Genomic DNA, 12,413 nt, shown 5'->3' on the forward strand with positions numbered 1-12,413 from the left:
GTAAATGTGGTCTAATTTAGATGGAAACTAGAAGGTTTGGAAATGATTATCACTTTTTGCTGCATCTAACATTTTTGTAAGTAGATTTTGATTCAATAGTCGTAGTTTTGTAGAAAATTATTCTTGAATTGTGGTTGGGGTCCGCAAGAAATCAGGACAGGTTCTGCAAATGGCCCCCGAACTCCACTTTGAACACCCATGGCCTAGTCGTAGATGCGATTGTGGGTTTATCTGCATCTCTGGATGGATTCCTCATTACCTTTCCTACTCCTCTGCTTCCGCTTCTCGCTTGTCTTCCTCATCTTCCTCCTGTACTCTTCTTCCTACTTCCACCGCGTCCCATTCGTTTCTTTGGGTGAATTCCCAGCTGACTCGGTTTGTCATGGCAACCAACAGGTCATGGTGACTGGGCCTGCAGCTTACACTTCCTGTGTGTGTGTGTGTGTGTGTGTGTGTGTGCGTGTGTGTGAGTATGTGTGTTTGAGAGAAGACGCATGCGCCTTTATTCACGCGGCGACTGGCTGCATGTCGGCCTGGATTAAAGTCAAACACACTGCAGTAGCTCCTTTCTTTCTTTTCCATTTTCTTCTTCTTTGTTTTCTGAATAGTTTTATAAAAATCACCCAAATTATTGCTCCTTTTGTACCCTGCTCACCGCCACAACCAGCAAGTTCTTCCTCTAATATCATAAAAAGAGGAGTGGCCAAAGGTTGGGCTTTAAATCTGGCCTATGATCCTGTGCTGAGCAGGGAGCACTGCTATTACGTAACTTGGTGTGTGAAGGTTTCCTCTGCAGCTGCTCTCTTTCTGTATTTTTATTTATTTATTTATTTTTATCTCCAAATGCAATATGCTCATTTTCTGTTTGCAGCTTCTTACTGTCCCAAAGAAGACTTTGGTTCCTGTACGAATGAAGTGATTTTGGTATCCTGATGCGATTTAACGTCAAACCTCAAAAGAGGCAGTTTTTCGATGTGGGCAGTTGCCCAGGGCGGCACTAAAGGAGGGGATACAATGGCACCATTCAGATGTACTGATCAAGTAATTGTGGATCCAATTGTGATAAGTGATAAGTAGTCCTAAAACAGCTTTTAGACAGAACTGATGAGACTAAAATCTTATTATCCAAGAATGATTTTGTCCAAAAAGATAAATGGACACACTGTAAATCATCCACCATAAGGTCTAACAGATTTCCATAAAGTCTGGAGTGACTTTATTTAGGTTCTGAGCTATAAGTCACTGAATGCGAAGGAGCAACACTAGACTTCAGACTTGATTTGTGTCTTAATGATTTCTTATCTGAGCACTTGATTAACTTGTTTCCTCTCCTTTTGTTTTGTGTTGTCTAGATATATGTTCTGTAAAGGTGCAAAGCGGAAGTTGGAAGAGGATGAAGAGGGCCTGGAAGGCAAAGCGCTGGAGGCGTCGGTGGCGGGAGCGGGGGTAGGCGTTGCCTTGGAGGGTCTTTCCAAGGTGTCCTACACCCTTCAGAGACAGACCATCTTCAACATCTCCCTGATGAAGCTCTACAGCCAGCGGCCGCTTGGCGAGCCCAGCTTGGAGCGCCGCGTCCTCATCAACAACATGCTCCGCCGCATCCAGGATGAGCTCAAGCAGGAGGGCTCCCTGCGGCCACTGTTTCTGCCGCCCTCGCCGCCGCCTGATGACCCCATGGACGAGGGGTTCCGCGAGGCGCCGCCATCTTTCGGCATCCTGTCCCAACCATCTGCACTGTTGATGCCGGCGATTCCTCCGCCACCTTCGCCCCACCCAATGGTGCCTCCCAGCTGCCCGGCGCCCCAGCGCTTGGAAGGCTGCGCCACGCCCCTGGACGCCTGCCTCACTCCGGCCTCACTACTGGAAGAGGACGGTGGGGATTCGGCGTTCTGCGCGCCGTCCCCACCCACTCCTCCTCTGTCTCCGCCCCCACTGGCTCCATCATCAGCGCTAATGAGCAAGTTGTCCTCTAGTGTGACTGTCCTATCAAACGACAGTTTCTCATCCCCTCCGAGTGACATGGAGTTGGCTCCTCCCACCGCCATTACACGGACGGCAGCCGCTAATACTATGACCATAACTACCTCCCCCACTCCATCCCCTTTCTCATCACCCACAGGCTCCACCAGAGACTGCAGGACAATGGGTGCTAAGCCAGAGGCAGCTGCTGTTTTCCTGCCCGCACATTCCCCTGCTAGCCTGGAAGACATTTCCCCCTCGCCTTCGTCCCCTTCTTCTTCGGGTTTCCTCTCAGACTTGGCGCTGGACGACGTCCTGTTCGCCGATATTGACACGTCCATGTACGACTTTGACCCTTGCACCACAGCAGGGGCCGTAGGCGCCACAGCTGGCGGTGGCGGTCACGCCAAGCTTTCGCCAGTGGTGAACGCCGACGACCTCCTCAAAACTCTGACGTCGCCGTACAGTGGCTCCGCCCCCCAGGTTTCAGCCAATCAGCCTTTTAAAATTGATCTGACAGAACTGGACCACATCATGGAGGTGCTGGTGGGGTCATGATTCAGCGACACCCTGACCTCCACCTGCAAAACTTTTTATTAACCTGGAGAAACAGACTGGATGGGAAAAATTTGGGATCGCTTTTATTTTTATCTCTTTAAAAGACTTTTTCTTCTAAGGTCGGTAATTGTAAACATCAAAGGTGATGTCAACTAGTACTACTATGACAACTACTACTTCTACACAACACTGTTCATGCACTGTGCTCGCCTTTCTAGGTGTGGAAGTGAAGTAACGAGGAAGCAAAGCATACACACCGCAAAAACATAGAAGCATTTTTGGTCTAGTTTCTCGTGCAAATGTCTTGGTATACTTGAAATGAGACAAAACTAACTCACAAGTAACTTTTCACCAAGATATGAGTTTGTTTTAAGTAAATAATTCCTTAATATTGATTAAGGAATAAAGTAGATTATTGGCAGATTATTATAGAAAGACATTTTCCCAGGTTGGAAGTAGTATAACCTGCCAGTGGAACTTTTTCTTTTTCAAAAACCTGGCCACTACTGAGCGGTTACCTAGCAACCCCAGCTGAGCCCAGCCCTGTTACCTAGCAACCCAAGAACTCCAGTGCGTTTGGTCAGCTGGAAACCACTTGCTATATTCTTTTTTAAATTGTTCAGGCTTTTCAAAGATGTATGGTTGTATAATTGTGCATCTTTTTGAAGCCATCTTCACTTGCGATTCTAAACGTTGAGCTGAGGGCGTGACCAGCAGCAGCTTATTTGGATTTAAAGTGACAGAGCCCTAAAATAACTAATTCTGAAAGGAGCTAAAATAAGCAGAACTAACCAGATCTAAGAATGATTTTGTGTAAAAATGTAATGAATATGTTTTGATAATTCCATAGATCTATCCTAACCATTCAACGAAGCATAATAGGCTCTTTTAGGAAATTATTTACTTAAATCAAGCTCCTATATCTTGATGAATAGTCACGTTATAATTTTATTTCATGTGTACCAAGATATTTGCACTATGAACTACACTAATAATGGTAAGGTTTTGTGTTTTTGCAGTGCACAGAATTTTGTATATCTATACTTGTGAGGAACTTTATGAATTTCCTTTCTAGTCCTTTACCTGAAGCTAAGCCTTAACCCTTAAGAGTAACTGTAAATATTTCTATTTTTAATCCTCGTGGGGACATGCACTCCTCACAGGTACAGAAATACAAAACAAACATATACATACACACACTGTAATTATGGCTTTTAGCAGCTGAGTGCCTTTCAAATGACCACTTATTCAGTTCCTGGTTTTTACAGTATTTTTTATCCGCTCTTCTCACTTTAACAGCCCACTGAGGGTCACACGACGTTTTTAATTTATTATATTGTATTAAATTTTGTTGAGGTAATTTTACATGATCAAATTATGATTATTTAATCTTTATCTTATTACAGATACAATGTTTTAATTGTAAAGCAAGCATTTAAGGAGGAATACATTGTTTTATTGGTGACTGTGGGGTGCCAAAAGTGACGAGATGTAGTAAATAAATAATCTGGTAAATTATTTTATATTCAGTAGGGCTGAAATGATTAATTGGATTAATCACGATAAATACAAACTCAAAAGAGGCAAATTGCTGAAAAAAAAAAACATTCTCAGATGAGTAAATAAGCCAAAAATGTACAAAAACACACCCTTTTTCTATTTAAGACGTTAAAAAAACTATTTTTCTGTAAATATGTTCTACCTAGAACTCAAGTAGTTTTCACCTGGTTCAAGTTCAGTAAAAAACAAAAAAAGCACCTTTTTCTCTTCAATTATTAAATGGTTAATCCAAAAATAAACAGATAAGCCCTGTATTGTATAGTTGTTATATCAAGCAGAAAAGGCTGAGATTTTCATATGTTGAGCTGCAGATTTGTCATTTTCTACAAATGATCCATGTATTTTATTGCATTTCAGGCAATAAAATATTGATTTAACAGAAAAGTTTGCTTATTTGGATCTTCTAATATATTCCTAATATATAAAAAAGCTTAAGTAGTTAAATGAAAAATCTGCAGAATGTACCAACTTCTTTTCTTCGATCAATTTTGCAACCCTGACATAAATAAATGTAACTATAATTATTGAAATTGGTTGATTTTATTAAATACATAAAATACAAAAGGTTGCAATAATATGTAATTATGTCAGTGTAGTTTACTCCAATGTAGACCAAAACATGCTGTGTAACATGTTTATTTTTTTATCACATTTTGGCACATTTGGACCCCCATAGATTTCCACATTAGCCTGGCTCTGCAATAATGCTTTAGGAGTAGCTCTAAACCACATCACCAGGTTGTTGTTTAAACTTTTTACTAGAAGGGAGCATCTGTTTGTGTACACATGATGTCTACGAATTCAATGCCAGAATTCCTGTTTTTTTGGTTTAGTTTGTTTTTAAGGTAACTTTTTGGCCCCTCCAATCCCCCCGAACCCGCCTGGCCCCCCCACCTTATTCACAGTCATAATACAACTGCTGATTGTTGTTTTACATGAGCTCGGTTATATGAGCCAGTTATCACAAACCAATTGCAGAGATATTCAAATGAGCTGCACCCACTGGTAACACTGGTTTACGCTCGAAGAAATGAGCAGCCCTCTCCCCAGTCTCAATTGCACGTAGATGATTTGGGAAAAGCTCCAAAGTTGATGTATTTATTTATTTATTTTTTTGGCAGAAAACAGATTATAATGATTTGGTAACAGCAGGGCTTACAGTATTACTCACACTCCCTGTTTCTACGGGGTTTGTTTATATGTGTTAGTAACAGGTAGCCTTAAATGCTAGATGGCTCTTTGTAGATTAGCAGTCCTGCTACTTTACACTATTTTCTCAACTCAGTATTAGCGGGAGAGCTAAAACTATCACGGAAGAAATTTGAATTGAGATTTCCACTGAAGTGGAAAACCAAAACCACAGTGCTAACCTGATACTGCAGCCATGCAGCAGACTGTGGTGCATTAAAACTATGTTCGTCACAAAGCCTTATAAATCTAACTATAATCTATTAAATTAAATCTTTTTTGCATTTGTTTAAAATTCAGAATGTCAGAAGCAGCATTTCTGAACACTTTTGGCACTTTTCCTTTACGTGGAACAGCCCAAAAAGTTTGGCATTTTTGGTTTTCACTCCAAGTAGCGCCACCTTTTTTTACTGACCTGTGAACTATGACAATGCATCTGAAGGCAACAAAAAACAACAAAGCAATCCATCCTGGGCATTTTCTCTGTTTTAGCTGAGAGCTTAAATCGTTGCAGGGCATGAAGGGCGCTGTTGGTGCCAGAGGCAGCTTAGAAAACGGGCATTTTGCAGAAACACCAGACTGGTTCTGAATGATGCCTTTCAAAACTGTCCACTTGTATCTGAATCTCACTTAATTAATTACACAGCAGTGCCAGTGTATAGCCAGTAGATGGCACTGTATTGTACGACACAATCCAGAATGGATTCTTGTCGAGGCTGTTTTTGTTTTGGACTACTACTTAAATGTAACTAACATTGTAGGGGGTGCTGTGGAGCAAATTTTTGCAGTTTCAGAGAATATTTAAGCCCTTCAAACTGCAAATTTTCAGAATGAAGACAATAATAACTTTAAATAACAGACTGTTCCACCACCTTTTGTGCTAATGATAGCTTTAAAAAAATACATTTTTTTCATCACAAATTACTTTTAAAATGTTTCATTCATTATAAAACGGGTTAAAATAATTTATTGCAATTACAAATTTATCAAGCTAGCAAACCGCAAAACCTTGAGAACTCAAACTAAAATTAAAGTCTGAATGAGTGAAATGATTATTAAATAGTGAATTAAAGTGAGAAGAAAACATTGTAAAAGTCAATTTTTGTAGCTTTGTCAGTAGATGCTAATGCTGTTTGGGAAGTACAAAGCTAGCAAAGCAGTGAATAAAAACAATGTGAAGCTACCTGAAGTTGAAAACCTCGTCAATTTGAGCTGTACCATATGAGGAAACTGTGCCAATCAGAGCTACGTTCCAAAGGGAGGGTTCAAAAGACATTTATTTTATCTTAAAATAATTATCAGACATCTGGAGAAGCCCTTGTATCCAGTGGTGTTTCAGAGAAATGGAGGGTGGTGTAAAGTTTGGGTTCCCTGGCAGAGTATTTGCTCAGATGTGAGTCAAGCGCCACGTTATGCTGTTTGCAGACGACTGTGTCTTGTTTCTCTGTGTGTTTTTAATTTTTTTGGAGTGCTTTTGTTTAATTTCCATTGAAATTATTTATTCATCTTGGGGTTTTTGTCTTTTCTGTGTAAATATATTTATTTTTGATGTGAAGTGGACACATGGATTGTAAATGTGTGTACAGAATGTGTGTTAGGAATGTACTTTTAGATAGGAATGTATCAGAGTGTGAAAAACTGGGTGGAAGCCATTTTTTATATACATAGGTTGTTATATTATCTTCTGTTGGTTTGTTGCGTTCTGGATTTTATTTTTTTTTCTCCTGGTGGGGTGGCCACAACTTTTTATATCTTTTGTACTTTTTATCATTTTCCGGTTAAAGGCAAACAGTTCACATTCATGCAGCAATATTTAAAGAAAACGGTCTCAAACCTACAGATGTCAAGACTCCAAAGCCTGTCATGGATGCTTTCATGCCAAAAGTAATGTACATAGTATGACCAACATTCAAGCTCCTAAGACTTTTCAATCAGTGTTTGTCACCAAATCGGTTTCATTGCGTCCAAGCGTGCGGCGGATTCCCTCAACACGGGCTGTAACTTCAGACCTCAGCGCTGTGCCTTTTTCTATGCAACAAAACAAACACACAGAGAGAAATTATCAGCTGATCACTGTATCGGTGGGTCTGTAGAAAATAAAAAGCTCAGCTTCACAGCTGTTTATGAACTGAAAACGGTCTTACTTTTGTAGTTTTATATATATAAGTATATATATATATAAATATACAATAAAGTGTAAAAAGTATCGTCTCCTGGTTTTGCTCTGTTTGCATGCCACACACTACACATTTTTTTTCTATATTTGATATTATTGAAAAGTTTGCTTCAACCCAATCGCTAATTTTTGGCCGTAACGTCTAACGCGCCAGTTCGATGTTACGAAGCTTCTTTCACTGCAAAGAGAGAAGTTCAGATCCAAACAAGATGGCGTTAGCGTTAAGTGGACAACAGGAACTTAACGGCCTCGTTAACTTCCTCCGCCGCCGTTGCTAAAGCAACAAACTACAATTCTTAAGTTACGTCATCGTTCACAACTTCTTCTGTTCGCTGATTGGACCGGTAGAAATTCTACCAAAGGGAATCAAAGTAAACAAGAGAAAAAAATAGAGCAGGAAGACGTCTAAACTGATTTTCAGCTTTGAGTCTGCGTGTAGCATCGTTTATCGTTACAGAGGATAACGATTGTTTCTCCTTAATTAATCCCAGCCGCCCGCTTCACAATGCCAACGTTAGCCACTGTTAAACATCCGTGGCTCCGGCAGCTATTTCCAGCATTCAGGCCACACAGCTGTGAGGGGAAGGGGACAGGCTGTCTCTGTGTGTGGAGGGAGGCAAAGTTTAACTCAACTTAGCAACGGCACAGCTGAGGTCAGCGAGGACAACGCAGACAACAGTCAGTAATGGAGGCAGGAGGCTGCTTCTCTCTGCTGCTCCGATCACGATACTGCAGCTCTTTGTGTGGGAGAAAACCTGCACACTCGTGCGATAAATCAAAATCAAACGTAGATTTCATATTATTTGTTGCTATTTACATATTATACTAAATTCAGGTTAACACATTTAGACAAATGTCCAAAATAACATCTATTTTTGGTTTAGTTTCTTCTGCAAATAAGTTTGTACACTTGAAATAAGACAAAACTAACTTAAAAGTAACTTTTCAGTGAGATATTAGACAAAGGTGTCCAAAATGTGGCCTGTGGGCCATTTGTGTCCCTTGAAATGGTTTTGTTCGGTCCCTGACAAGAAGTCAGAAATGTTAAAAATTTGTTGGCCACACTGGTAAAAATTTTGCCAATAAAGTTTTAGCCAAATTTGAATTAAAAAACGGAACACTTGAATGTATTTAAAAAATATATATATAATATGATTTTTATATATGATTTTTAATGACAGTAAAAACAAAGTTTTACCAGGTATTTGTACATTTTAGTACACTTGAAATAAGGCATAACATTTTTTCCTGTTATGAATGAAATAATGTACTTTTTTGTCAATGTTAAAGTATTGAGATAAAAGCTTTATTTTAATGAAAAATTTACTTGAGCATTAGTTTGGTCTTATTTCAAATGTAGCATATTTGTACTAGAAACTACAAAAATACTTGGTAATATTTTGTGTCTATGTGGTGTAGTATGCACTTAACCTCCCCTCCCCCACAAAAAAAACATTAGTTTAGCAAGTAAGCAAAGTTAAAAACATTTCAAAAACCTCAAACTTATTTTTGCATTTTTAATTAATGACTTTGGTGGCCCGCTGTAGTTTACATTTACTAGTTTTAAACTTACAGACCATCTGATGCTGCTGAAAAAAATCCAAATCAACAAAAGAATGACAGAAAAATATAAAACTTAAACAGCATTTGAGCACCAAATTAAGCTGGAGAAGAAATTAAAATTCTGCTAGTTTCCAATAAAACATTAAAAGCTGAAACTAAAAAAGAAAACACAAATCATCTCCACATGGGAAAATTTGAAGTAGTTTTACTTAACATTTCCTGAAAACACACACAAAAAAACAAATTATTACCAAGTATTTTTGTAGTTTTTAGTGCAAATATCTCAGTATTTGCACTAAATAATGATATATTTAGTGCAAATACTGAACTAATTTAGACAAAACTAACTTACAAGTAACTTTTCAGCAAGTGGAGCTTATTTTAAGTAAATAACTGCTTCATATCGATGAACAAAGTACTAGTTTCACAGACATTATTTCAATTATAAAGACATTTTCCCATGTTATAAGTGAAATAATCTGCCAGTTTAACCTGAACCTTTTAATCAATATTAAGGAATTATTTACTTGTTTGTGTACAACAAATGGCTTTAACTCTTTCCAGACTGATACGTGACAGTTTCTTAATTTCCTTCGAAACATGGCATGATACGCTGGCCTCATATTGTCGTCAAACAGGTTCTGTTTAAGGGATTTCTACTTTATACCAGTCAGGCAGTAATCGGTCCTCCTGGGTGTGGTTAATAAAAATAAACACCCTCTCAAAAAATGTCATTACTCACTTAATTTATGATTTGACAAGATCTTTCTCACCTCAACCGGTTGACTTTCTTTGTTTACTCAGATTATCTGTGTCTGATACTAAAATGTGTTTAAATAAGTGAGAAAAGAAATTAGTTTTATCTCTTACAGCCCTCAGCATGTTGTATATTAAGTATCATTTCAAAATAATTAGAAAAAAATAAAAATTAAAGCTTGTATCAAAAAAACAAAAGAAATCTCAGTAAAACAAGAATGTTACCATGACTCAAATGTTTAAAGTTTCTTTTGAGTGAAGACAAAGCTAAAGAGATTTTTACCCACAATGCTCAGCTCCATGTCTGGAGAAAACCAAAATATGTCAACAAAAACACGTCACACCAATGGGCAAGCATGATGGTGGAGGAGTGATGATATGGGCCTTTTTACAGCCTCAAAATGGCTTACCATTATCTTCTATACATTAAAGTATGTCTGATTCAAATACTGTAACAAGATTTCTTACTTCAAATAATCAATTACATTACCGTTAAACGTATTTTTAAGATATTTTTGAACAAATTGGGATTAAAGATGCTACTTGGTTTATCTCTGTACTCATTACCACAAGTATAACTTTAAGATTTATTTTTTTGTTGTAACCCCAACAGTTGTGAAGAGGAAAGCAAAACGAAGCACGAAACACAACTGTTTTACTGTAACTGTCAATATTTGTTTTAACAGTTGTGATTTTCACAAGATGCAACTGAAATATGTCCAAATTATGTTCAGTTAAAGATGGAAATATGAACTCTAATCACGTCTGAACGGCACAACTAAAAGAACGCCGCTGCTTCAAATCTAAACGTTTCACTATGGCGCCATCTGGCGTTCAAACAGGTGTAGCACATAGAGTCAATCCAAACATCCTGCCATAGCAGGACCAACCGTAGCAGGACGTTTTAGCATAAATTTGGTTTCGCCTTATTATTTATAATTATGTTTGAGATATCTACAAATGCATTTTGACTAGACAAAAATACATTTTGACTGTCCATAATGGCAATTTACGATGCCTTTATTAACATTTGGACTAATAATTCAAGATATCTTCAATTATATTTGGACAAATCAAAATTTCTTTCAAGATATCTCAAATGACGTCACTGGATTTGTGATTTGAAGGGTCACACATCCTTGCGACGTTAGTACTTTATTAAATTTGTCCATATACCAATTTTTAGTGTGAAAGCTTTTATACATGAGGCCCCTGGAGTCCCAAAAACGTTCTTCACCGGGACAAGAGGATGAAATCCGCTTTCCAGCACTCGCCCTACACGGAACGGGTGGACCTGCAGGACAGACAGATGAAGGACAGAGACATGTCTTTGGTCCTGAGGAAACTGGATCATACAGGTGTCAAGTCGTCCAGAGAAGAACAACCTGCGGGAAGAGAGCCATGTTGACACAATCATCATTGTCCACGTGGATGCAGCTCCGTCCCCTCCTCCAGGTGAGTCCGTCTGTCAGACAGTAACAGGACGGGAAGACAAAAGGAAGACAATAGGATGGGAAGACAATGGCATGACAGGAAGGCAGCATCAGGACAGGTGCAGGTTTCAGATCAGATCAAAATGACTGGAATGAAATCTCTGCTTTTCAAAAACTCATTAGAAAAAATTTTTATTCAACAGCAGAATACCTGCAACATTCCTCAGCGGAGATTGCTGAGAAAGTTTAAGTCAAAATGGAGAACTGGATCAGGACACTTTCAGGGTTTCCTCCAGAAAACCTCCTGAGCCCAGTGGTAAGAGCACAAAGGTCATCCATCAGCGACCCGCTGTAGGTTTGAGTAAAAAAAAAAGTCATTTCCACTCAGGCATTTTTCCCAGTCTGAATTCACAGCAACGTTTTAATAGATTATACCAAACTTCAAAAAGATACAGGATGTTGGCATTTTAGTGGAGTAAATAAATAAGCTTTAAGGTTTAAAGGTCTCTCCATCACCTGCTTTTCATTCAGTTTGAGTTTTACTTTGTGAATAAAGGTTTGGGACACAAATTAGTGAAAGAATATTATTCAGAAAGTGGATTATTAACTCAGTTTGATTGAAGGGATTGGTCTAAAATGTGAGGCAGATTTCTGATGCATCTGTCAGCACAGATTGGAGGAAAATATAGATGTTTCACAGGATTCATTTGGGTTTCATTACAAAGTTTAATCATTTTTCTGACTCAAATTTTCAGAGATTTTAATTTTTATTTGTAAATGTTTAAAGTATAGAGTTTCTATACATTTCTGTCATGAAGGATGGCAAAGGCTTGTTTATGCAATAAAGTCAAGCAAATAACTTTTTTTTTAGCAAAGAGATGCTATTCATTCTAGATTGTAAACTTAAAAAAGATTTTGCAAGTTTGCGGTGTTAAAAGCCAGGCATCTAGTTTTCAAAAAGGTTATTCTCAGTTATAAGATCAGGATTTGGGTCACTCTCTTTCAAAATGCTCGCTATATTTTAACCAAGCTAATTAAAATGTAGAAAATCTGATTTGGATGCAGCAAAGTCGGCTTTTCAGGAAAAATCTCTGGATAAGCATGGTTCTACTGATTACAAAAGTTTGCTTCTAAAAAGACTAATATGTTGTGTTGCACTTAGCCATTTCCATTGGAAGAAAATTATGTCAGTGTTACTTTCACACTGGTTGAAATTAAAA

At 38.3% G+C, this 12,413-nt stretch overlaps 1 protein-coding gene and 1 long non-coding RNA gene across 2 annotated transcripts; one reads left to right on the plus strand and one right to left on the minus strand.

The window, feature by feature from the left end:
• The first annotated feature begins 960 nt into the window (after positions 1-960).
• On the plus strand, positions 961-2,867 carry LOC103137611 (SERTA domain-containing protein 2-like). Its single transcript, XM_007551417.2, has one exon. It carries the CDS (start codon positions 1,357-1,359, stop codon positions 2,515-2,517), a length of 1,161 nt encoding a protein of 386 aa, XP_007551479.1. The 5' UTR covers positions 961-1,356; the 3' UTR covers positions 2,518-2,867.
• Positions 2,868-10,796: 7,929 nt separating this feature from the next.
• On the minus strand, positions 10,797-11,537 carry LOC107836171 (uncharacterized). Its single transcript, XR_001662028.1, has 2 exons — positions 11,405-11,537; positions 10,797-11,225 (listed from the first exon to the last, which is right to left on the minus strand). It is a non-coding gene; the product is annotated as an uncharacterized LOC107836171 (long non-coding RNA).
• Positions 11,538-12,413: the final 876 nt, after the last annotated feature.

The sequence above is a fragment of the Poecilia formosa genome, unplaced genomic scaffold, assembly GCF_000485575.1.
Source record: "Poecilia formosa unplaced genomic scaffold, Poecilia_formosa-5.1.2 Scaffold42, whole genome shotgun sequence".
NCBI lineage: Eukaryota > Metazoa > Chordata > Actinopteri > Cyprinodontiformes > Poeciliidae > Poecilia > Poecilia formosa.

Excerpts from the sequence above, each read along its gene's own strand:
- LOC103137611 (XM_007551417.2), top strand. The coding sequence starts at position 1,357 with ATGTTCTGTAAAGGTGCAAAGCGGAAGTTGGAAGAGGATGAAGAGGGC.